Raw genomic sequence first — 25,875 nt, 5'->3', positions numbered from 1 at the left:
GGACCTGAGCGTTGGAGTCTTGTCCTTACCTGAGACTCATCCCAGCCAGTGAGGTAGATGTTGTAGCTGAGGAAGCCAGCATTGTTACTTTCCTGCATCTGGCTCTCCAGCAGCTGCAGCAGGTCTGCAAACCACTCAAAGGCATGTGTGTCCCGGCACAGCCAGTAGAAGTAGATCTGAAAATGCGGTGGATCATGAAGCAGATTATATTTGGTAGGCCCTATCAGCGTTAAAATGTGATTTCTACTTTCTGTTCCTTAAACTTTTTCCTGTTGCTCAGAATGCCTAGAAACATAGATTCTCAGGAGGTTCTGAACATTTCACAGGCTAGTTTACATGAACCTGCTCTGGTCTTCATGGCTAGCAGGGCAGTAAATAACTGACTTGACCTCAGAAATATATAGCTTAAGGAAAAACTATTAGCCCACCAAGTTTCCCTCTGGGTCTGCTCTTCCTTTGAACCTCTTCTCAGAAAGTCTGGCTTCCTTTGAACCTCTTCTCAGAAAGTCTGATGGGATTTAGACTAGCAGGGACTGCCACAGAAATTCTTCCCTGCCTGCTATTGCCAGACATTCATGAGTTTCTAGGTGACAAATAAGGTTGTACGCACATCCCCTCCCACATGGAAAAGAGGTACAAAGAGAATGAAAAGTCAAAGTAGGCTTAATGTCCCTATTAGAGTTTATCTTTTCAGTTATTAGAATGGCCTGAGGTTTATTTGGGATGCCCTTTATTCCACAATAAAACCAAATTTATAGGTAACCAAAAAATCCCCTGTGAATTGATCCTGAGGAGATATTCATAAGTAGAAATTTCAGGTCTCCTCTCCTCCCTTTGCATAAAAAGTATTGGTGACAGGGGGAGGGGGGCTAGAAATAGAATCAATCTCAACATCCAACACAAGATGAAAGAAAAATTATTCAATATCCTCTCAGTGGAACATGAAGGGATCATTTAAAATCATCATTATAAAGCCTGTGAAGACATTGAAAAACACTTCCTATAATATGTTTTTAAAAAGCAGGACATGAAATTATACATGCTCAATATACAAAACTTTCTAAAAATATGTAAACGTGAAAATATTAGAAGAGGATATACAAAAATGATAGCTATTAAATTGGAGCTGTGAACACTTTCCCATCTTTCTTTCTTCTGAACTTCCAGCATCACTATACAGATACAATGTTTTCCCATCACTAATAGGCCTGCTTTTCTAGAAGCACATTGGACTTAGTCTTTTGAAGAAAGGTCTGTCTCTCCGGAACCACTGGAAGCTTTTCTTCACATCCCATGGTCTCTGTCAACCTCAGCCCTGAAAGCACTTTCAGGCTTCACATGGCAGAGTGTGGTGACTGCTTCAGGCCTTCCAATAAATGAAAGGACTTACCTTTTTGAGCTTCAGATTGGTGGCGTTATTGCAATATTTATACCAGACTGACTTGAGAATGGATGCGAAGGGTGTGACCCCAATCCCTGCTCCCACTAACATCACCACCTCATAGCTGAACACATCTTCACTGGCAGTGCCAAAGGGCCCATCAACAGCTATCCTGAAGAGAAATGGGGAGGAGACAGTTACAGAGATGTCTTGTTCTTCAGAGTGAGCTGGGACACCTATGATTATTGGGGATGTGAAATATGTTAATTCATATTGGAACAATGTATCTATTAGGTGCTTCTTTCTACGAAATACCTTTCAAGTAACAAACCTTAGTGCCAATGTTGGGTTTGGAAGTAAGAAGAAAAATATTTGGGTAACCAAAAACATTTGGTAACTCAGCATAAGTATTTTTTTATCTCCCCACCCCACTTCACACACAACAAACCCCCCTCCACACACACCCTATCTCTTGCCAGGACATCCCACTCGAAACTTCTGCACGTGCTGCACATTGAAGTGAGAATTTGCCATATCATAACATTTTGTAGATTTAATGTCTCCACTTTTCATTTGTCTATTCATTCAGTTATTCAACAAACTCTCAAACCTTTCTTTATCATCTACTAAGTACCTGATACCATTGTTAGGCATGCAGGGAAAAGGAGGCAAGGGGGCTAATATATGGCATTTAACCTCAAATAAATTATGCCAACTAAAATTTAAGAATATTTTTGATATACTGTAATTTTATTTGTTAGGAAAGTTAATATAACTTGGCTTTGACCCTTACATATTTAAAGGAGTTTGCGGGCATTTATTTCTAATATTTGATTCAAAAGTTTCACAGTTCACATAAGATTTATAAAAATATGCATAAACGCATATGAAATAGCGACCACAGAAATAGTTACCTATATTCTTAGAACCTGTGTGTTTTGTTGGAGACTTAGTAAAACATGGAAGAAAAGGAGCTATTTAGTGCCATTTTTCCTGAACTCATACGCATTGGTAATGTGTAGTTTTTACTCACTTAGGTAGTTTCCAAGCATCTTGAAACTCCTGCTTATCACAGCCACAAGCATTGAACAGCCCCTCTGTCCAGTCCCCAACAATGCGGATATGGATACTAAAGAAGTCTTCTTCGGGGGCAGAGGTCAGTGTGAAAGGGTGCCACTCCAGCTTGGACACCTTGGGGCACTTGACAAAAATGTATTGTCCCACTTCCATCTTGAACCCCTTCTTCTTCATCTGCAGCTCGATGGTTTTGAAAGGATGAGTGACCACCTGTAGAATAAAGCATATGTCTGGAAATGACATTTTTCCTAAATACTTGCCTTTTTAGTGTCCATATGGATAAAAAAAACTGAGCTACATTGGCCCATCTAGATCTCTGCTTTAGGACCAACAAAGCAGTTCCTTCAGCAGCTGTGTCTGTCACAGGGAATTGCCCTCAGTTGTAGCCCATTACCAATGATGGGCTGACAAAGGAATACTCAGGCCCAGTTCCTTTTCCAAGGGGCCATCTCAATTCCAGCATTCCCTATAGAATCAGCTGAGGTCACAGTTGCAACTAGAAAGAGGATCAGCTTTTCTTTATCCTCATTTCTGCCTTCCTATTTCCTTTCCAGGTTTATCTCCTACAGATTGCCTTAGAAACCTTCTTCATGCAGTTATTTCTCAGTCTTTACCAGGGAACCCAATGTAAGAAATCAGCCCATTGTGATTTTTTTTCCTCTCAGAAGTGAAAAAAGTGCTAAAAATTTTACAAAAAGTGATGTTTCCTGCTCAGCCTTCCTATATTCCCAGAGGATGAGAGAGGGCCTTAGTATTAGATTGGTGCAAAACCAGTTGTGGTTTTTGCCATAAAAGTAATGGCAAAAACAGCAATAACTTTGCACCAACCTAATAGCTGGCCAGAAGAAGGAGATCCCATTGGCTAGTTATATAGCAACGTTCTCCAAACCAAGCCTGACTAAGCCAGTCTATCTTTGTCTTGAATCACACCTTGAATCTGCCTGATTCCATGCATTACTTCTACATTTCTCCCTACCTGGGGAGTACAACATGTATTCCACACACCCATTGCCATCCTCATTTGTCGATGCACATACATGTTTATAACAGCTTTATTCATAATAGCAAAAACCAGGAACCAATACAAATGTCCACCAACTATTGAGTGGATAATTTTTTAAAAAAACAGAACATAATGAAGGGCAATAAAAATGTAATATACTGTTTATTTAGTGATTCCTAAGACTTCTAGAAGGAACTTTATATGTATAACTAAAGACAAACCAAGGGACATCAAAAGAAAGAAAAATCAGTAGAAATAAAATAGCATAGCAGCTTCCAAATGTTAACTGATATTGCTGGGCTTTTCTCAAACAGGGAGTTGTGGAAGAGTGGGAAACTATTTTTTTTTTAATTGTCAAATGTTTCCAGAACTTGTGATTTAAATGCATCTTACACGTTAAAGCTAAAACCAACTTCCCTTCTGCTCTGAAATAAGGATTTGTAAAGCTTCATTTTGAAAACAGAAAATTAAAATTATGTTGAAAATTGTTTACCATGTTGTAATTTTGTGTGGTGGAAACAATTTTTACCATATTGCAATTTTGCTATCATAGACACAGATAAGATGTAAGTAAATAAGGGGACAGCATTCTCATTGGAATACTTTTGGATAACATCTTGTTTCTCATACTTATTTATATGGGAAGAAAATGAATATCTATTTTCTTCACAGGAAAACAAGTTTTCCTTAAAAGTTTAAGAAAAATACTTGTCTGGTTCAGTCACCTATAGTCTAGTAAGGGAAATTTTGCAGCAACTTTTTTTTGCTGATTTGTGGGATTATTCTTATAGTACAATATAAATGTCAGAAAAGGAGAACTGTTGTGGTTCCCTATGTTTCAAGACTTCCAAATCCAGCAAATGAGGAAAGATAGGGTGGAGGACAGGAAGAATTTGTGTGTTTTGCAAAGATAACCCATGGTAGGGTTTTGGCAAATACCTTTTGAACTGAGCTGAATTGAATTAAATTTTATTTGCTAAAGATATACTTTCTTGATGTTTCCTAAAATTATAACAAAGAGTTCCATTTACATTTATTTAGTTGTATATTTATTTATTTTGTGATAAGAAACAGATTAGCCTTCAGGAAAAGCCACTCTAGACTTGGAAACAGGAGATCAAATTTGAGAGGCAGCTTAGTTACTAACTTGTCTGAAATTTGGGGCACTTCGACTTTCATATAGATTATTACATATACAGCACAGAAAAGGTGGTAGATAATCGGGAAAACCATCTCAACCTTTTGGCATCGGAAAATTTTAAGACTCAATTTATGCCCCTTTAAACTCACTTCTTTTTCTTTTCTGCTCTTAACTAACCAAATAATGCCTCTGTGCCTTTCCCCTACACACACACACACACACACACACACACACACACACACGGTGAGTGGGGGAGATTTATGCACACAAACAACTTAGCTTCATTTTAACATCGAAAATGGTAACTTGTAGTTTCCCCAGTTAAAGACACAAACATTTGACTATTGAGTTAAGTAAATTGAAATAAATTGTAGGTCTTCTCTTTGCTGTAACTTTAATTAAAATAAACTGAGTAAAAGACTACTCTGATCAATGCTATAGAAAAGTTGGATAGACTTGTCCATGATATAGTTACACGCTGACCACTAGTAATTACTAAATCAATCAATACCTTGGTGATGACCACCTTCTGTTGAGATCGCCAAAACCGCACCAATCTCTCACAGAGATACAGAAACATGGGACCTACAATCCATTTCCAAGTCTGTAATCAGAGCAAAAATTAAAATGAGATACATAAAGTGGTAATAGATAACAAAATATTCAGAGGGGAAAAATTTCAGAAGTCAAGTTAATCTTTGTAGGCTTGCTTAAATATTTGACATTAGATAAATAAATTTTTCTCTAATGGAATATATGAAAATATCTGAAACTAAGATAATTTTGATCCAGTAAAAGTAAACATTCCCCTTAGTCACATTGGGGAACTGTACTGACAATATAAAACTTTCCCAAGAGGAACTGCTCACAAGAGTGGGATTTCCCCTCAGTGTTGCAACTACAGTTGCAATAACCCTATAACAAAGCAAGGTTGGTTTCAGAATTAACATTTCTCTAAAGGATAACTCAGCAACACAATATTTTTAATGCAACATTGTGATTGCTTTCTCTTAGCTATGTAGTCACAGTGACAAATTTGAAAGATGACAGATTTTATGCAAGAGTTTGGCTGTTTCTGCAATATTCTGATAAATTCTTGGAGTATGCAATGCACTTGCTGAATGGAGACAAACCCAGAGCTTTTCAGACTTTAGGTATCTCTTGGGTCAGAACGTGCAGTGTTTCAGAACACTGGAATTACTCTGTAACATTGTTGGGGGTACAAAAACATTGAGGCCAAACAGATCCATCCTGAGATGCAGCCAGCTGGATATCTGGTTTAATACCTAAAGTAGCAAAGAATTTTAGAAGGCAAAATTATCTAAAAGATGACTTTCTGGGATGTATTCTAACAGAAAAAAACAGAGTGCTTCCCATCATCTCACATATAATCTTTCTATGAAATTACTTTTACAGGAAACTTACTCTTGGAAATTGAGAGCACCTGAATCTCCCCATCTTCAGCCAAAGTTGAAGAATAATATAAACAGAGTTCTGCTGTTGGCCTTTGTTTTGATGGGATAGATATTTAAAACAGTCTCAAATCATCCATCTGTTTCCTGGGTGCTACTATGGAGCCCTACTGAATGGAGCCAGATTTGGATATTGCTGCTAGTATCTCTAGAAACTCTTTGAGGTAGGTTTCTGTTAAGGTGCTAGTACTCTGACTCTAGCTGTCATCAAGGAATGTGCCTTCCCCTGCCCACAAGAGGACTGGCAATACAGTTCCCTTTTTTATCCTTTCTATTGATGTCTGCATGTAGTGGAGCCAATTCACTGATTTGTCTGGTTGCTTTCGTTAATGGGATAGGATGCTTAAAGATATTAAGTCCTCAGATAGTATGCTGTGTCTAGAGAAAGAGTAATCCTATGCTAAGAGAGTAGGAAAAAAGAAAAGATAAATAGAATGGGATATTTCCCTTCATGTTGTACTGTGCTTCAGGAAAAAAAATAATCCTCTTCAGAAGCTCTGCACAAATGTTGATTTTTGCCTAGTTTTATACCAACGGCTAGCATAATAACCAACAAAGTATACTGTCTGCCAATGGGCAGAATGATATGATGATTACAAGGCCCATATCTTACTCCATGGAACAGCGATATGAGAATAAACAAAATGGAGCCCTTCAGAGCTCCCAATAGAGCAAAGAAAGTATTCATCATGCATTTCCTTGGTCATTTGCCGCATTTCTGCCTACCACATGATGCCATTGAGTGTTCATATGAACCTGGCTGTTTAGCCTCCTTTATGCCTCATAAACAGAAAACTCCTAATGCCTAAAGGTAGCCTTATGTGCCACCTCATCAATTTCCTTTTTAAATCTGAAAGCTGTACAGAAAGTATCATGTGCTGGTATCTCAAGAAGCCCCTTACTCCTTATAAATGATTTACTTGAGCTATTCAACTCAGCTCAAGATGGAATCCCTAGTGTCCCCTAAAAATCATTAGCTGGTGTTGTCATGAAGAAAAGAGATAGAACCTCTTGACCAAAATAGCACTTTTAAAAACACTATTTTTCCAAGTTTTATATCAGGATGTTGATAACAAAACAATGCAAAGCTTATTTTTCAAGAAAGAGTTATATCCAATAAGTATAGCAGAGAAAAGTAGACACATGTTTTAGCTGTTCCATGACATTTGTAATGGACATCTATGTAGATGTATAACATCTGTACATGTTTCTTAGGCACAGGTAAAGGATTGTCAGTAATGAACTGTAATAACAACAATGAACTGTACATACCATAGGAGGGTTCCCAGCAAACTGAGGGATTGGGCATTTCTGTATTTTTCCCCATTCTGAGATTTTGTTTTCACACTCCATTGGATTGTGCTCTTTCAAACTCTTTGCTGTCTGCCCACGTACAATTCGTCTGGGAGAAAAATGTAAGTCCAGACCATTTAGTAATAGGAAATTAAACTGTTTTATTAAAAGATTCTAGACATGTTTTCAGTGCTCTGATGTAGGTCCTGTACTTCTCACTTAAAAGTGATAGCTTATTGCTCCCTCTGAATAGATTAAAGGAAAGAAAATGTATAATATGCAGCAATAGAAAAAGACATATGTTCAATTACCAAAGGGATATTTACATGTAACATTACAGAGGGTAAGTCTTGGATCATTAATATATGTTCTCTTAAAGGGAGAATTTATACTTCTGTCTCAAGTATCATTTTCATTTACAAACAAATAAAAGCAGAAAAATTGCAAATCTAACAGAGTGACTGCTGGTCCATACAGTGCCTTTATGCAAATTAGAAAAAGGTACACTTTCTATAAGGATAGTCCTACTAGCACAGGGCTCAATCATCAAAGTGTGGGCTAACTTTATCGTCTTTGGCACTCACTATAGTGGATGACCCAGACAATCATACACAGTAGCCCTGAAGGTTACCAGAAGTGCCTTATTTGTGGGTTCAGAAATTATCTAAATTAAACCAACATTTTGAGACCAGTTTGAGATACTTAACATTATAGGGCTTATGCCATTCTCACTGACATCAACAATAATAGTGTGTACCTTGAAGTGCTCAGAGCCCATCAATTTCAATTCAATAAATGTTAGATGAGCAACTATCAAAACATAAGACAATTATTGGTGATAGAGGAAGGCACAATGTTGAGTAGACATCAAGGAACATAAATGACAGTGTCTTCAGAATACATAGGAAGAAAAGATGAGAGAGGACTCAAGATGGTGCTGTGAGAACAACCCAGGATTGAAGCTCTCGAATGCGCGGAGAGGGTAAGTCAGGGCCGCATTTCCAGACGGATCTTTGTTGCCCACAGAACGGGGAAATTCCCAGGTATAAAAGAGATGCGGGACGCCAGGCAGAGGTTTTGGCTGGTGCAGCCAGCAGCCAGCAGCCACCAGCCGGTGCGGTGGTGGCCCGTGCTGTAGCACAGCGGCGCTATACAGTGCTCCGCACAAAGTGCACTGGTCCGGGGGCCCTGTTGAACCAGCAACCTGAGACTTTAGAGGGCTGAACTTGAGACCGAATGGGACTTGGACAGTAAGCCAGCCCAGGAGATTCCAGGGACACAGCGTCTGGGGTAGCACAGTGGGACAAACAAAACAGCGATTCCAAACACTCCCGGTAAAGAGGTTCCCTGAGGGAGCAGCTCCGTGTGGGAGGGGCGTCCGCCATTACCGAGGCAATCCGCCCCTACTGAGGTACACGCCCATTGCTGATGCAGCCTGCCGTTGCCGAGGCAACCCGCTACAACAGAGAGACTCCGCCGCAGGGCGTAGCCTGTGGCAGCAGGGCAGAGACCGCAGCAGAAGGGCAGAGACTGCAGCAACAGGGCGAAACTCACACCAGCAGGGCGGAGCCTCGGCAGGCAAATAGTGACTAGACTGCCTCCTAGCTGGGCAGGACAACACAACGGGCACTCAAAAATAAAGCCCCAATCCCCCCAGACAGAGCATCTGAGAAAAAAAGGGTTTTCTTATGAGTTCTGTTGCAGCAGAATTAAACATAGCAGCCTAACAGCCCTGAATGAACAATGGAGCTCACAGCTCAGCAATTGAGTTCCTATAAAGTACAGACTGTCTCCTCAAGCAGCTCCCTGACCCCTTTATATCCAAAAGACTCACATTTGGCAGGCATCATTCTGGGACAAAGATAGCAGAAAAAGAAACTGGTAGCATCCCTCGCTGTTCCGCAGCTGCTATAGGAGCACCCCAGACAAGCAGGGCCTGGAGTGGACCTCAGCAGTCATACAGCAAAGGGGCTAGACTGGTAGAAGGAAAACCAAGTAACAGAAATACTTCATCATCAACAATCTGGGTGTCCATTCAAAGACCCAACTGAAAAGTCAGCAACTACACAGACAACAGGTGGATAAATCCACAAAGATGGGAAGAAACCAGCTCAAAAAAGAGGAAAACACCCGAAACCAGAACACCTCGCCTCCTAGAAAGGACCAAAACCCCTCACCAGCAGGGGAACAAGGCTGGATGGAGAATGACTGTGATGAAATGACGGAATTAGACTTCAGAAGGTGGATAATGAGAAACTTTTGTGAGCTAAAAGAACACGTTTTAAATCAATCCAAAGAAACTAAGAACCTCAAAAAAAGATATGAAAAAAGATTCGAGGAAATGATAACAAGAATGGATAACTTAGAGAGGAATATGAATGAATTAAAGGAGCTGAAAAACACAATACGAGAACTTCGCGAAGCATGCACAAGTTTCAATAGCCGAATTGACCAAGCAGAAAAAAGAATATCAGAAGTCGAAGATCAACTCAATGAAATAAAACGAGAAACCAAGATTAGAGAAAAAAGCACAAAAAGAAATGAACATAGTCTCCAAGAAATGTGGGACTATGTGAAAAGACCTAACCTACATTTGATAGGTGTACCAGAAGGGGACGAAGAGAATGAATCCAAGCTGGAAAATGCTCTTCAGGACATCATCCAGGAAAATTTCCCCCACCTAGCAAGACAGGCCAACATTCAAATGCAGGAAATACAGAGAACACTACAAAGATATTCTGCAAGAAGAGCAACCACAAGGCACATAATCGTCAGATTCAACAAGGTTAAAATAAAGGAGAAAATACTAAAGGCAGCTAGAGAGAAAGGTCAGGTCACCCACAAAGGGAAGTCCATCAGACTCACAGCAGATCTCTCGGCAGAAACACTACAAGCCAGAAGAGAGTGGGGGCCAATATTCAACATCCATAAAGAAAAGAACTTTCAACCCAGAATTTCATATCCTGCCAAACTGAGCTTCATAAGTGAAAGAAAAATAAAATCCTTTGCAAACAAGCAAGTACTCAGAGATTTTGTCACCACCAGGCCTGCTTTACAAGAGCTCCTGAAAGAGGCACTATACATAGAAAGGAACAACCAGTACCAGCCATTCCAAAATCACACTAAATGCTAAAGAGCATCAACATAATGAAGAATCTACAACAACTAACAGGCAAAACAGCCAGCTAGCATCAAAATGGCAGTATCAAATTCACACATAACAATATTAACCCTAAATGTAAATGGACTAAATGCACTAATCAAAAGACACAGACTGGAAAATTGGATAAAAATCCAAAACCCATCAGTGTGCTGTATCCAGGAAACCCATCTCACATGCAAGGATACACAAAGGCTCAAAATAAAGGGATGGAGGAAGATTTACCAAGCAAATGGAGAGCAAAAAAAAGCAGGAGTTGCAATTCTCCTCTCTGATAAAATAGACTTTAAAGCAACAAAGATCAAAAGAGACAAAGAAGGCCATTACAGAATGGTAAAAGGATCGATACAACAAGAGCTAACGATCCTAAACATATATGGACCCAATATGGATCAGGCAAGAAAAAGATATAAAGGGTATTCAAATAGGAAAGGTGGAAGCCAAATTGTCTCTATTTGCAGATGACATGATAGTATACCTAGAAGACCCCATCGCCTCAGCCCAAAAACTCCTGAAACTGATAAGCAACTTCAGCAAAGTCTCAGGATATAAAATCAATGTGCAAAAATCACAAGCATTCGTCTACACCAATAACAGACTTAAAGAAAGCCAAATCAAGAACGAACTGCCATTCACAATTGCTACAAAATAATAAAATACCTTGGAATACAACTCACAAGGAACGTAAGAGACCTCTTCAAGGAGAACTACAAACCACTGCTCAACGAAATCAGAGAGGACACAAACAGATGGAGAAACATTCCATGTTCATGGTTAGGAAGAATTAATATCGTGAAAATGGCTATACTGCCCAAAGTAATTTACAGAATCAATGCTATCCCCATCAAGCTACCATTGACTTTCTTCACAGAACTGGAAAAAACCACCATGAACTTCATATGGAACCAAAAGAGAGCCCGCATAGCCAAGTCAATTCTAAGCAAAAAGAACATAGCGGGGGACATCACACTACCGGATTTCAAACTATACTACGAGGCTATAGTAATCAAATCAGCATGGTACTGGTACCAAAACAGAGATATAGACCAATGGAACAAAACAGAGGCATCAGAGGCAACACAACATATCTACAACCATACAATCTTTGATAAACCTGACAAAAACAAGCAATGGGGAAAGGATTCCCTGTTTAACAAATGGTGTTGGGAAAACTGGCTAGCCATGTGCAGAAAGCAGAAACTGGACCCCTTCCTGACACCTTACACTAAAATTAACTCCAGATGGATTAAAGACTTAAACATAAGACCTGGCACCATAAAAACCCTAGGAGAAAATCTAGGCAAAACCATCCAGGACATAGAAGTAGGCAAGGACTTCATGAACAAAACACCAAAAGCATTGGCAACAAAAGCCAAAATAGACAAATGGGACCTAATGAAACTCCACAGCTTCTGCATGGCAAAAGAAACAGTCACTAGAGTGAATTGGCAACCAACGGAATGGGAAAAAATCTTTGCAGTTTACCCATCTGACAAAGGGCTGATATCCAGAATTTACAAAGAACTCAAACAGATTTACAGGAAAAAAACAAACAAGCCCATTCAAAATTGGGCAAAGGATATGAACAGACACTTTATGAAAGAAGATATATATGAGGCCAACAATCATATGAAAAAATGCTCATCGTCACTGGTCATCAGAGAGATGCAAATCAAAGCCACATTGAGATACCATCTCACGCCAGTTAGAATGGCGATCATTAAAAAATCTGGAGACAACAGATGCTGGAGAGGATGTGGAGAAAAAGGAACACTTTTACACTGTTGGTGCGAGTGTAAATTAGTTCAACCATTGTGGAAGACAGTGTGGCGATTCCTCAAGGCCTTAGAAATAGAAATCCCATTTGACCCAGCAATCCCATTACTGGGTATATATCCAAAGGACTATAAATCGTTCTATAAGGACACATGCACACGAATGTTTATTGCAGCACTGTTTATAATAGCAAAGACCTGGAATCAACCCAAATGCCCATTGATGATAGACTGGATTGGGAAAATGTGGCACATATCCACCATGGAATATTATGCAGCAATCAGAAATGATGAGTTTGTGTCGTTTGTAGGGACATGGATGAATCTGGAGAACATCATCCTCAGCAAAGTGACACAAGAACAGAAAATGAAACACCGTATATTCTCACTCATAGGCGGGTGATGAAAAATGAGAACACATGGACACAGGGATGGGAGTACTAAACACTGGGGTCTATTGGGTGGAAAAGGGGAGGGCCAGTGGGAGGGGGAGGTAGGGAGAGATAGCCTGGGGAGAAATGCCACATGTGGGTGAAGGGGGGAAAGGAAGCAAAACACACTGCCATGTGTGTACCTATGCAACTGTCTTGCATGTTCTGCACATGTACCCCAAAACCTAAAATGCAATAAAAAATTAAAAAAAAAAAGAAGAAAAGACACAGAAAACCCCATTGTAAAAGTTTGTTTTGGAGGCCTAAAATTTATTGTGTCATTTGGTGTATTCTGAGAATGTTTTAATTCAAGTTTATTAACCACTCCTTTCTATCCTTAGGTTTTGAGAAAAAGGATTATCATATATTGAGTACCTATCATGTCCCAGGCGTGGGGAATGATATTTTGCACAAATCCTATCAGTTAATCCTCATGACAAGCCTGAGAGGCAAGTGTTATTACCCCCATTTTACGTGAGAATGTAAATCAGAATGATTTAGTAACTCAAAGAAAAATGTTTTGGTGAAAACAATTCTGTTTTGTGTCAGACAGATTTGGGTTCAAATCTCAGTTCTACTCCTTACTAGTTTGGTGGACTCAGGTAAATTATTCAACTTCTTTTCAGCCTCAGTTCCCTCAGCTGTAAAACAGGCATAATAGGAACTCATTAAAGGTTCATCATAATAAGCAATTTGCATGATGTATAAAAAAATGTCAGACACAAAGCAAGTGTCCAGAAAATAACTACTGAAGTTCAAAATGCCTAAGTTCCCATGGGAAGTAAACGATAGAAAAATAATCTGACTTTCTCCTTCTCTTCTCAATGCTAGGACCAGGAGTCCAGAAATCTGCATGTTTTTTTTTTTTTTGAGACAGAGTTTAGCTCTTGTTACCCAGGCTGGAGTGCAGTGACGCAATCTTGGCTTACCGCAACCTCCTCTCCTGGGTTCAGGCAATTCTCCTGCCTCAGCCTCCTAAACCTGCATTTTAAATCCAATTCTGCTGCTACAGAGTCATGAGACTGTAAGCAATCACCTAACCAGTGTAAGTAGCAGATTCTCTTCAAGTGGAGGAGATAAACATTTTCTCCTCTGTCCGCTTCAAAGGAAGATGAATATCTGTGAAACTATACAAACAGAAACTGGTAGAATTACTAAATTAGAGAGAGGAAGAAATTCTCTCTTCTCTGGGATTACCTGAAACACTGGATTATGAGTAAGTCCCATTTAAAGATACTTGAGTGATTTAGGAGTCAAGAGATTCTTGGTCTACACTGATTTATCCATACTTAGGAAGAGTTAATCAGGGGTCACAGTCAGCAAGTAGATTAAGAATGCTCAGTGCAGCTTTCCCCACCCTTCCCCTTTTTCACACTCATGTCTTGGCCACCAACTGGGCTCTGGACAGACGGAGTCTGGAGCTTCTACTTCCTTCACTGCTAATTTCCTGGAGCCCTATACCCACCAGGGAACGTCCCCAGGCCTGCCTTTATGTGCAGGTGGTATAAAACAGTAGAAAAAAGGAAACTTGGTATGAAAGAGGATTGTCAATTAGGAAAACTCTCCTAACCACACAGCCAGGCACTGTGTATCTCTAAGAGAATATTTATCACAGCCTGCTTTAGACTACCTGGGCTCCAATCTCAGCTGGGCCACTTACCAGCCGGGTTGCTTAGGCTACATATTTTAACATTTTAGCTCTAAATTTCTTGTCTACAATTGTTATCCCCAAGAAATGGTGATAGCGAAAGATCTATACATTTTGGGGATTAAAAGAAATATCTCACGTCAAACCTGTAGCACAGACCCTTAATAGAAGTTATCTGTTACTTTCATTGTATTAGAATGTTTGAAGGCAATACCCATGTATCTTTCCTGATTGTTTATTTCCCGCAGTACCTGAGATAGGTCCTTATACATAGTAGGCAACAAATAAATGATTGTGGGCTTAAATAAAAACTTATTATACTATAACAAACCTTTTCAACCAATTAATCATTAACTGGTCTTGTTTGGAGGTTTGTGTAATTGACTAGTGATTAAACCATAAGGGTCATCTTTGCAGATTTTCTGGATCCTACCAGTGCTCTCAACATGTTTTATACTAAGGATACTCAGACTTCGGTGTTTTTTTCAAGCTTGCTATAAATAACTGCACTATGAATAACAATTACATGTGTGCATGAAACAAAAATGCCAATGTTGAGTGGTTTCTACCAAACTGACTTCTGCTGTCCCCTCACATTCCCTTAGCAGACAGGCTAACCACACACAGGCAAGGAGGTCACTGTGCCTCTAATAGAGCATCGTGCCTAGACATTGAGGGACATGAAATCTTTGACTACAGAGTTTAAACACTCACTCAGCTCCATGGATGGCAAGGCCAATGAAGAAGATCACAAAGAGATGATGTGTGTACCAAAAGACTTCAAAGTAAGACCTCCGGATGGTTTTGGTGGAGGAGGTGATAATTAATATGAGGCACAGTGTGATGACAACTCCAGTGATGCCCGCCAAGAGGGTCACAGCCAGGTACAGGCCTCCTTCAGGGTTCTGTAAAATATAAACAGACACACACACACACACACACACACAAACACACATTATTATAGGTTCTCAAATCTCAAACGCAGGACTATTATATAGTGTCCAATGTATAGAACAATAGGTATTTCCACTCCCTCTTTGAATAATCCTCATCATCCCTCACAGAGAGATATAGACTTGAAATAGATGTTTCTAAATTTTAAAGTGTCTTACATGGTTAAGGTGTCATAGGAAATGTGAATTGATATACTTAAATAGTTATTTATTAGGGGGTATCAAATAAAGGAACTCAATCAACTATAAGATGTCCTAAAAGTTTCTGAAGGCTCTTTCTGCCTTTGATTTTGAAAAGGTGATAGTGCTTAGTTTGCAAATATATTCTAGGAATGCCAAATATCATCAGCTGTGTTCCCCAGAAGCAGATCTTAAGATGAGACTTCATGGGTAAGTGACTTAGAAAAGATGTGGTCCAAAAGAAACTGGTAAGAGAGTGGGGAATAAGATAGAAAAGACAAGCAAGTCAAGCAAGGAGGTGAAATCAGGCAGTCTCCCAGGGAATAGCTTCAACCTGACCCTGCAAGGGAACTCTGGAGGGTAAGTTACAAATCAGAGTTTATCCTGACTCAAGGCAGGGAAGCCAGGCATTTATAGTCTGCATCCACCAGTTATTGGCTAAGGATTGCATAGGAACAGGCAACTATTCAGTCCCCCCAGCCCCCACCTTCCAAGGTCTCTGAGCCTGTAAGCAAGGGGACTCTAATAGCCCCTGGGCAGTCCTCTGAGGAAGAAACACAGTTACAGGTTATTGAAAATGGAAACATTTAGAAGAGTGGGAGAACATAGATACAGTAAAAGTGATCCAGAACATGATAGCGGAGGCTTACCTAGTTATGTTCCCATTGCCACCCTCATGTATCATTGGGCAAACAATAAACAATTTAAAAGAAATATTACCCAATATATTGTAGAAAAAAATCTGGTTTTTATTATGCTTAATTCCGTGTTTAATTCTGTGCCTAGGTATATCAGACAAGTTTTTCTCATATCAGTCTGTGGACAATTTTACTTTTCAAAACTAAGGATTTTTTTTTTTTTTTTGAGACAGAGTTTCGCACTTGTTACCCAGGCTGGAGTGCAATGGTGCGATCAACCTCCACCTCCTGGGTTCAGGCAATTCTCCTGCCTCAGCCTCCTGAGTAGCTGGGATTACAGGCGCGCGCCACCATGCCCAGCTAATTTTTTGTATATTTTTTAGTAGAGACGGGGTTTCACCATGTTGACCAGGATGGTCTCTATCTCTTGACCTTGTGATCCACCCACCTCGGCCTCCCAAAGTGCTGGGATTACAGGCTTGAGCCACCGCGCCCGGCCAAAACTAAGGATGTTTTCTAAACACAAGAAAACATTTTTGGAATTCAGTGCATATTAATGTGATTTAGTCATCTTCCCAAGTCACTGGGTGCATGAAGACTTGGAGCTTTTGTCTCTGAGTGTAGGAAGCTTTGACAGCTGCTGGGATGGAAGAAGTTCTTCTAGATACCCTCTTGGCTGCTTCTAGAGAACTGCTGAGTTACTCCCAGTGTACCTATGCTTCTCAAGGAATGACAATTAACAGACATAGGCCATCCCTCAGATATTGTTTGTAAGAAAAGACAAAGGAATCACTGACAACTGTCAGCTGGTGGCTGGCCTTACACTAATACTTAGGCCAGGATGTTCGCTACTTCACATAAATAATTTCATAAAACACCAACATCAGATGAGGTCACTCTGTGACTGTGATAGAGTGAGATAAAAACAAAATCTCTCCAAAATCATGTCTGATCCTAGACAATGACTACTGCTTCTTTTCCTATTATAGATTTAGTCCTATTCTGTTCCCGCTGCCTCCTAAGAAAAATAATTAAGATACCTAATCTGAGAACTACCCCAAATTCCTGACCATAACTGATCCAGAGAAAATTCTTGCATTCTTAAATTTTCCCCTAAACCATCTAACAGAATCCTAAATCTTATAACATGTTCTACTTTACATCCCCTTGAGATGCCCAGAGTTCCTCAAGGTGTTAGATTTCTTTTGCTGTAGCAAGTAATAAACCAAACCTTGTTCGACTGTGTTCGCAGCTTTCTCTGACTGGTGGGCATAGTCACAGGTAAGCCTGAGTTACTCCAGGCCTCACATGCGCACATTCTCATGGATGAGCTTAAAGACCTGGAAAACATCTAGAGACCTCCACACATGGGATGAGGAGTGTGAGAGACATTTTTTTCTATACTCCCATTCTTATAACCTACAGACTTGTCCCTCTGATGGTTAGCCAACTTTTTTTTCTCGGCAAAGTAGAGGTCTTCACTCACTGAAATCTAATCCTCAGTAATAATGACATAGAGAATATCTGAATCAGATAATGAGAGGCTTACCTTGATTCTCTTTCGAGCAAAGTTGAGATAAGTTTCATTTGGCCTGTCTCCAAGTTCAGAGAGTGCTATTGAATAAGGATCAGAATTGTTGACTCGGGCATTCACACACCATTCCACATTAAATAGATGTGCAATGGTGTGAATTGCTGAAAAGGGCAGAGAAGAGAAACAAAGAGAGTGAAGAGTATGCACAAATTTATTGTAAGCTGGGTTTCTGGGACAGCCTCTGACTCTACAATAAGCCACAGGGAGACAAAGGGAGGCCTAGGAAACTTATAAACAGGAACTAGGTCTCCAGAACCAGGGAGACAAGGCAATTCTAGTGGGTAAGCTCCTCTCTAGTTGTGTAATTGTGGGAAAATGACTTAACTCTCTGGTCTTGGTTTACTAATTTGTAAGATGAAGATGTTGAGCTATATGCTCTTAAAGGCCCAACCAAGTTATAAGATTCTACAGAATAGTCTTAGTTTCTGAAGGTGTTTAGATATGCTTTCATTATCTCTCTGCATAATATATTTGGGCTCAATCAAGAAAATTCTCATGGAATGAATGCCTAATTGCTGGCCCATTAACCTGACTCTGAAATTACCTCCAGAGAGGGATGACAAATTAGACTGAATTAATACAAATCTATGGCCATAAGGTAGGAATCTCTCTTTTAAAAATTGCATTGTTTATTAATAAACACTTACATAGGGCTCACTAGATGCCAAGTACTTTTAAAAGTGCTTCACAATGACTTAATCCTTACATTGACCCAGTGATATAGGTACTATTAGCATAGGCTCATCTTACAGATGAGGAAACTGGGACATAGACTGCTTTAAAACCTTGATTAAGGTCATCAAGCTAGGAAGCAGCAGAATTATGAATCAAATCCAGTACATTTGGCACACAAATCTGTGCTCTTAATCTGTACACTATGTTAGTTTCTAACAAGATTTTAACATACATTTCTTTTGAACTATTTATTTGCCACTGCTCAAAAAGCCTACCAGATCTACTAGTAGAAGAGAAAGTCAGTTAAATGCCTGCAATCGAAGCCTATTTTACTCAGGCTAGGAACAGACTCTTTAAGGGCAGAGTACAAGTCTGCTTTATCATTGTGCTTATCTGTTCTCTGGCACATGAATTGTTTGTTGAGTTAAGGACTCCAGATACATCCCTTCTTGCACTGACACTACCACCCTGATAATTTATAAATTTAATAATAATATATCATATATATTTATGCATATATATGTATTGCATGGATACATGTAATAACAATAATAATAATAATAAATGTATTTGGCTGATAAGGACTGTCTTGAGGGATTCGCAATTTATAACTCCTATAGATTTACTGCAAAAAGTCCACAAATTCACTTGGGCAGCCAAGAACTTTTTTTTAGAATAAATAAGCTTTCATGCATATTTTTGACAGTAGAAAGAACAGGAGAAGATGAAGACACTAAGATTGACTTTTCTTATGGCATATTTTCATTTTTATAGGAAAATCTTGAATTAAAAGTGCTTTAAAACCTAAAGAAATAAATCCTAATATTGAAGTGGAAGAAAGTGTGGTAAATACTTTTGAGCAGAACTCAATACAACATATCCAGCCACCACTTAATCTAACTATAAAGACTGATTGATATCTTATATAAAAGATATCTATGAATAGAGGGAACTCTCTGGCTCTAAGTTTTCTTTAATAAACTTACCAGTGTGAAGTGCAATCATCCATGCCACCATTTTATGAAAGGTGAGATTCCTGTCCAGTTGTCTTCGAACTCTTGTTGAGCAGCACTTTGGATTAAGGGGGAATAAATGGAATAGTAATTGTTCACAAGAAAGCTTGCTATGTGACAGACATTCGATACATATTATATCATTTAATTTTCATGATCTCCCTACAAACTATATCATTATATCTATTTTATAAATGAGGAAACTGAGGCTCAGAGAGATGCAGTCATCCTTCTCAGGTCAAACAGCCAGTAAGTGACATGGCTGGCTTAACTGGTATGTTTTCTGTTGTGATACTGGTGACATAAAGTCTCCCCTGGAATCCATTGCTTAAGTGTATAAAAATATAAACTTGGACAGAAAACATATCTAGCGACATAGTTTCTAGTTCTGATTAATTTACTCATTAAAAAAGGATGTAGAAATTAATAAAGGACAAGACTGTCTTCACATACCTGTTAGTCAAGTAGGGACACAGACAAGTGAACAGTTCTAGAAGAATTGAATAGTTTTCAAACAACACTGTTCTAGGACGTACACACTATGAGATGAGAAAGAAGGGTACACCTGCCCATGTAGGTGAACAACATTACAAGGGAGATCACTGACCAAAAATGAATAGGCTAAAAAGCAATAGCTAACATTTACCAATAGCTTCTGCAACCGTTTTATATGCATTGACTCATTTAATTCTTACATTAATCTTTAATGTAATTAATGTAATATTTAATGTAATTAACCTTTAGTGTCAGAATCAAATTAACTATTTAATTCTTACATTACAATAACAGTTTAAGGAAGGTACCATTATTATCATAGCAGATGAGAAAACAAAGGGATAGAGAGTTTACCTGGTGTTAGGTCACACAGCTGATAAGTTGCAGAGCTGGGATTTAAACTCAGGCCATCTGATACTAGATCTTATATCAACATTCTGATATTTCATACTGTGCATGATTTACTTTGGTATTAAAAATACCATTATACTCAATATTTTAGTGTATTTCATCAGCCTGCACATGTTAGAAAACGTGAGTTTGAATCTCAATTCATGCCAATGCTTAAAGCAAGGAAAGAAAACTGGTTTATGGTTGAATTAGAGCTTTGCTCTCCTGAAAACTGGCCAATGTCTTGCTCTGGTTGCTTTGTTCCATAGTCTAAATGCACTGTCACAGAGATTCAGGGAACTTTAAGAACAAGAGAGTGAAATACCAAATAAAATTTATGTATTTAAAGTATGTGATTCTAAAGGTTGTCTTCAATTTTAATACAGAGATGTTTGGTATTTGGCTTCCTTATTTTTAATACTCTGATTTTATAGAAAATATAATTGCATAGAAAATTGTGCTTACTCCACCATCTCTCTCTCAGTTAGCCATTACTAGGAAGGGCAGGAATCTTAAACCATGAGGGCAGATTCTTGGAATTATAGAAATAGTAGTGAGGAAGACACTGAAGAGTCCAGAAAAAGAAAAAATAGAATTAGGCTTTACTGAATTTTTTCTGTGAACCAGGTAGTTTGCCCATAATCATTACCTCATTTAATGTAACAAGGTAAGTCTTAATGTCCTCATTTTACAGGTAAGAAAACTAAATAAAGCTAAAATTGCACATTGGCTGGGATCCAAGTCTATTTGTCTATAAAAGTTTAATGCCCTTTTCTACAAAACTAAATGCAGGAATATAGTCACTATTATTCTAAGTGCCTATAAGCCAGAGGCAAGAATTTAAGTGTCAGTATTCTATCCAGAAGGTGATCATAGAAAACAAGGGTAGAAATAAGACCGGGGAGGAAATCAATGAAGAGTGCATTATCATGTCAGCTACCATGATCATATCATATCACTGAGCTCAGTCACACCAGGGAACTCTGGAAGACTGTGTAGAACTTGTCCCAAAGGTTTATCTTTTGTTAATATTTTGTTCTTTGGTTTTGTTCTTTGGTTTTTACCTAACAGGTTAAGAAGCTTGGGTGTTCAACCACCAACTGCCACCTATGATTGGCTGAGGGCGGCTCTGATGACATCACCTCCCTAGGATTTCAGGCTTGCTCCAGGAGAAAGCTGAAAGAAAATCCCCAGGCAGAAAGTGAATGATGCTTGTAAAGCGCAGTTGTCGCATGGATCGGAAGTGTCAGTGCTTAGGGAATATGCCAATGGCATCAGCTACAATTAAATGTTGACCAGTGGAGCTGAGCAGTGACTCACACTGTAGACAATGGTTTTCTATTAGAAATAAAAACTTGTAAAATAATTTTTTCAAACAATGTTTTTGCAATAAAGAATATTTCATAGATCTGTTGGTGAAAAGTTGACTATCTTTGTTTTCTTGTATAACTGCCTTGTTTTTCATGTTCAAGTGCTGAAAGTTATTTTCTATTTTGTATTCTTTAAATTTTTGAGGAAATATCTTTTTCCTGTTTCCCAATTGCCATGTTCCTCTATCATTTTTTTTTTTCGGCTCCTCAAGTTCCAACTTAATTTCCTATAGTTTCTGAGAGTCCTTGTGTTAGACGGAATTCTAGAATGACCCCCAATGACCTCATATAATCTCCTCCCCTTGAGTTTGGGTAGGACTTGTGAAAATGATGAGACACCACTCTGTGATTTTGTTACCTTATATGGCAAAAGGGATTTTGCAGAGGTAAGGTTCCAAGTTGGCTTTAATAGGGAGATTATCTGGGTAGACAAACCCAATCACATGAACTCTTCAAATCTGGGTTTAGAAGTCGGAGATGTAGGAAGTCAGAGATTTCAGGCCCTGTTGCTGGCTGAAAGATGAAGGAGGGCATGTGGCAGGGAATGCAGAAATATCTAGGATCTGAGTGACCCGTAGATGAACACCAGCAAGGAAACAGTGCTACATCTGTGATGAACTGAATTCTGCCAACAATGAGCTTGGAAGAGGATTTTTTTTTTGAGATGGAGATTCCCTCTTGTTACCCAGGCTGGAGTGCAATGGCGCTATCTCGGCTCACCGCAACCTCTGCCTCCTGGTTTCAGGCAATGCTCCTGCCTCAGCCTCCTGAGTAGCTGGGATTACAGGCGTGCACCACCATGGCCAGCTAATTTTTTATATTTTTAGTAGAGACGGGGTTTCACCATGTTGACCAGGATGGTCTCCATCTCTTGACCTCGTGATCCACCCGCCTCGGCCTCCCAAAGTGCTGGGATTACAGGCGTGAGCCACCGCACCCGGCCCCGGAAGAGGGTTTTTACCTGGAGTTTCCAGGTGAGAATTTAGACCAGAAGGCATCTTGATTTCAGTCTTGTAATACTTTGAGCGGAGAACCCAGTCACTGGGTGCTTAACTTGTGATCTACAGAACTGTAAACTAATAAACGGGGGTTGTTTTAAGTTATTGTGGTAATTTGTTACATAATAGATGACTGATACAGGACTGATGAAACTAGGATGGAGTCCAAAGAATAAGAGAATGAGAATTAGTAGTGTTGGAAAGCAGTACTAAATTACATTTCAGAGCAAGTTTTGTCTGTGTTGGTTCTCAGTCCTTCCACCTACCCGTGTGACATTGAACAACGTACTCAGTCTCCAGTTTCCTCACCTGTTTAATTATCATAGTTCGTCCCTCATATCCCAATTGCATATGTTCATTGACAGGTATTTTATAAATATTTGATGTTATTTTGTATCATTATTTAAGTTTTCAGTTAGTATGGCTGCACTCCCCAGCTAGCAGGTAAGCTTCCTATGTGAAGAACAGTATGTCATGTACTTTAAAAAATATTTTAATTAGTATTTGGTTGGATAAATGAAGTACATTTTCATTGCCCTGGAACTGAAGATAATGATACTAAACCTATAGAGATGTATTTACCCCTATATCTATACTTGCCACACTGTTCTTTTCTATTTCTTGACAAATCCTTTTGAAATTTTTTGGGGAAAATTCACTGGCTCCTGCATGCCGAATTTAAAGAAAAAGAATATGGTTTTGTTGTGGAACCTACACTGTAATGTATCCATAGTCCTATCCTGATCATCATCATCACCATGTAGCATAAAAAGTGTGAAATAATAGATGCTGATGCCCCCTGATAGCTTTAACTATAGATCCTTAGAGAAAAATTAACTGAAGGCCAGAACAGTGGAGAGATGTGATTGGGAAATACATTGTCCATTCAATGATACTCTGTTTCATCTTAATGGGTAATTTTTAAAAGCTAGTTAATATAAAACACAAACATTATATTGAAAGGAAAAAGAGAGATTACTAGTCACTAATGGATCAGTGGAGTGGGTCCAACCATCGGGGCACCAATCCCTAGTTTTTCCCATCTACTCTTTTTGGCATGGTCAGGAAAGGCAAAAAAAAAAATCCAAAAAGAAGCCACAAGTCATGCTGATACTAGGCTTTTAAGAAGACCATCTCCCTACCACTTCCTTAAAAAGGAGGCAAGACAACCAGTTGGTGGCATAGGAAGGAAGGACTTTAATGTCTGTGACTGCTCACAATTTTTTGTTTCTCATCACCATGCAGATTGCATTTATATGCTTTGAGTTACTTCTAAATTATTGCCAGCCACTCCCCACGTATCCAAGTTGCCATCATGCCCCATAGCTTCCTTACCAACTTACTTTACTTTCTGCCATTGACTTCTAAAGGGAAATTTCTCTGTTACTGTCACTTAAAACCTTGCCCAATTTCAATAAACTACCATTCTAATGCAAGGGAGATTATTGAGTCACTTCAGCAGATTTCTATGCTCTATTGAAACTGAGTGAGGAAAAAAATTTCAAGAAAATGGGAAGTGGAACTAAAAGGAAGTGCATATTTTATGGGGTGTAACACTTATGTTACAGAAACTCAAAACCTCTATTTTTTGTACACTTGATATTACCACATGCACCATTAATGTATCTGATTTAGATATTTATATTCAGTTTGGAGAAATTGGAAAATCCAACTTTGAATCTACAGAAATCAGGCAAAGAAGTTGACAGTAATGTCCACACCTGTTGGCAGTAGAGTGTGTGATAAATATAAATAACATTACCTTACTTGCATAGCACTGTTTATAATTTGGAAATTCCATGTTTATTCTCTACGTCTTCTGTAACACTCTAAGCTCCGTAAGTCCATGGCCCATCTATACCTCACTCACCATATGTCCCCAGTCCTTAGCACATAGATGGAACTCAACAAATAATTATTGACTGACAACTCACTAATTGACAGACTTATTCAATTAATATATTTTAGAACAACATATGCCTTCTTACATTTGCATTAGTTGATCTGTTTTTCAACTAAAAAAAAAAATGAAACAGAAAGCCCAAAAGACTCGTGCTAGACCACGTGATTAGAGATAGACGCACACTGAGTGCGTCTAACTCCCAGACTATATAAGGTAAAAGATAAAAACCTCACTCTCTCATCTTCCTGTTTCTTTCTGATCTTAAGACGAGGACTGCCATCCAGCTAGAGATTAGTTTTTGCATGGCAAGCTGGGGGTTACTAAGCGTTCCTCAGAAGCTTTTGTATGCTGAGTTGAATTTACCCTTTCTTCATTTTTCTCAATAAAGCAGTCTGAGAGTCTTTACCCCTACATTTCCTGGGGTGGTGGGGTGGTGGGCAACCCTGGAGCTTTCTTTCTCTAGGTAAACAAAAGCAAACTTACAAAGCAAAATTTCAATGATTGAGACCTCTAGAAACTCAATGCAAGTTTGTGGCTATTTTGCTTATATAGTGTCCTACTATTGAGTCCTTGTATTTACAACATCCTTGTCATTTCTAGTCTAGGTTAGTTGGCATGCTCAAACAACACTTGTATCTATAATGGCTTTCTAAGATCATCATACTGCAACAGCACAATTTCAAGAAGTTTTGGCAGCATGATTTAAAGTGAATGGGCTCTGGGGACACAGTGACCTGGGTTTGAATGCCAATGCTTCCATTTAATTTTGTTCCCACTTTACTGGCTTGATGTGCAGATTTCATGAGGTAAATTCCATTAAGATTCAATGAGTGGCAGCTATATGATTTATAGCATTAGTCATGGCACACTCACTCATTTAAATCTCAATCAGAAAAGAAGTTTTATTTGAAAACTTCACATTTCAGGTTAGGAATCCCAGATGAAAGTACATGCTTGCTCTATGAAAGAATATTGCTTGCTGCTAGTTTAAAATATTACTATTTTATATAAAGATCTATCTAGTTATAGAGCCAAGCTTCTCTGCAATTTGAAGGACAGCCTCATTTCATCCCTGTCTTTAGAGACCCTTATGTAGATCTTCCCTCTTGGGTCACAGAGGGCCTAAAAGCTACCATTGCAACATGTGCTGCTTATAGGACATGGTGCTCCATGGCAATGCAACTTGGAATTGTGGAGTAACCAAGATTTCTTAACAGACCATCTTGGTGAAAACATTGCCTGTTTCTCAGCCTTTACTTCCTCTAAATAGAAACTATTCTAATGG

General features: G+C 38.9%; 1 protein-coding gene across 1 annotated transcript in view; it reads right to left on the bottom strand.

Annotated features, from left to right (window-relative positions):
* CYBB (cytochrome b-245 beta chain) overlaps positions 1-25,875 on the bottom strand; it is a 38,959-nt gene that overhangs the window by 6,848 nt on the left and 6,236 nt on the right. The window contains exons 4-11 of the mRNA XM_002762769.6: positions 19,408-19,492; positions 17,702-17,847; positions 15,096-15,286; positions 7,347-7,476; positions 5,114-5,206; positions 2,415-2,668; positions 1,391-1,553; positions 30-176 (exon numbers count right to left, since the gene is read on the bottom strand). Coding sequence (XP_002762815.2) covers positions 30-176; positions 1,391-1,553; positions 2,415-2,668; positions 5,114-5,206; positions 7,347-7,476; positions 15,096-15,286; positions 17,702-17,847; positions 19,408-19,492 — 1,209 coding nt within the window. The remainder of the gene's footprint in view (positions 1-29; positions 177-1,390; positions 1,554-2,414; positions 2,669-5,113; positions 5,207-7,346; positions 7,477-15,095; positions 15,287-17,701; positions 17,848-19,407; positions 19,493-25,875) is intronic.

Source organism: Callithrix jacchus, chromosome X (assembly GCF_049354715.1).
Source record: "Callithrix jacchus isolate 240 chromosome X, calJac240_pri, whole genome shotgun sequence".
NCBI lineage: Eukaryota > Metazoa > Chordata > Mammalia > Primates > Cebidae > Callithrix > Callithrix jacchus.
This window is presented reverse-complemented; position numbering and strand designations above follow the sequence as displayed.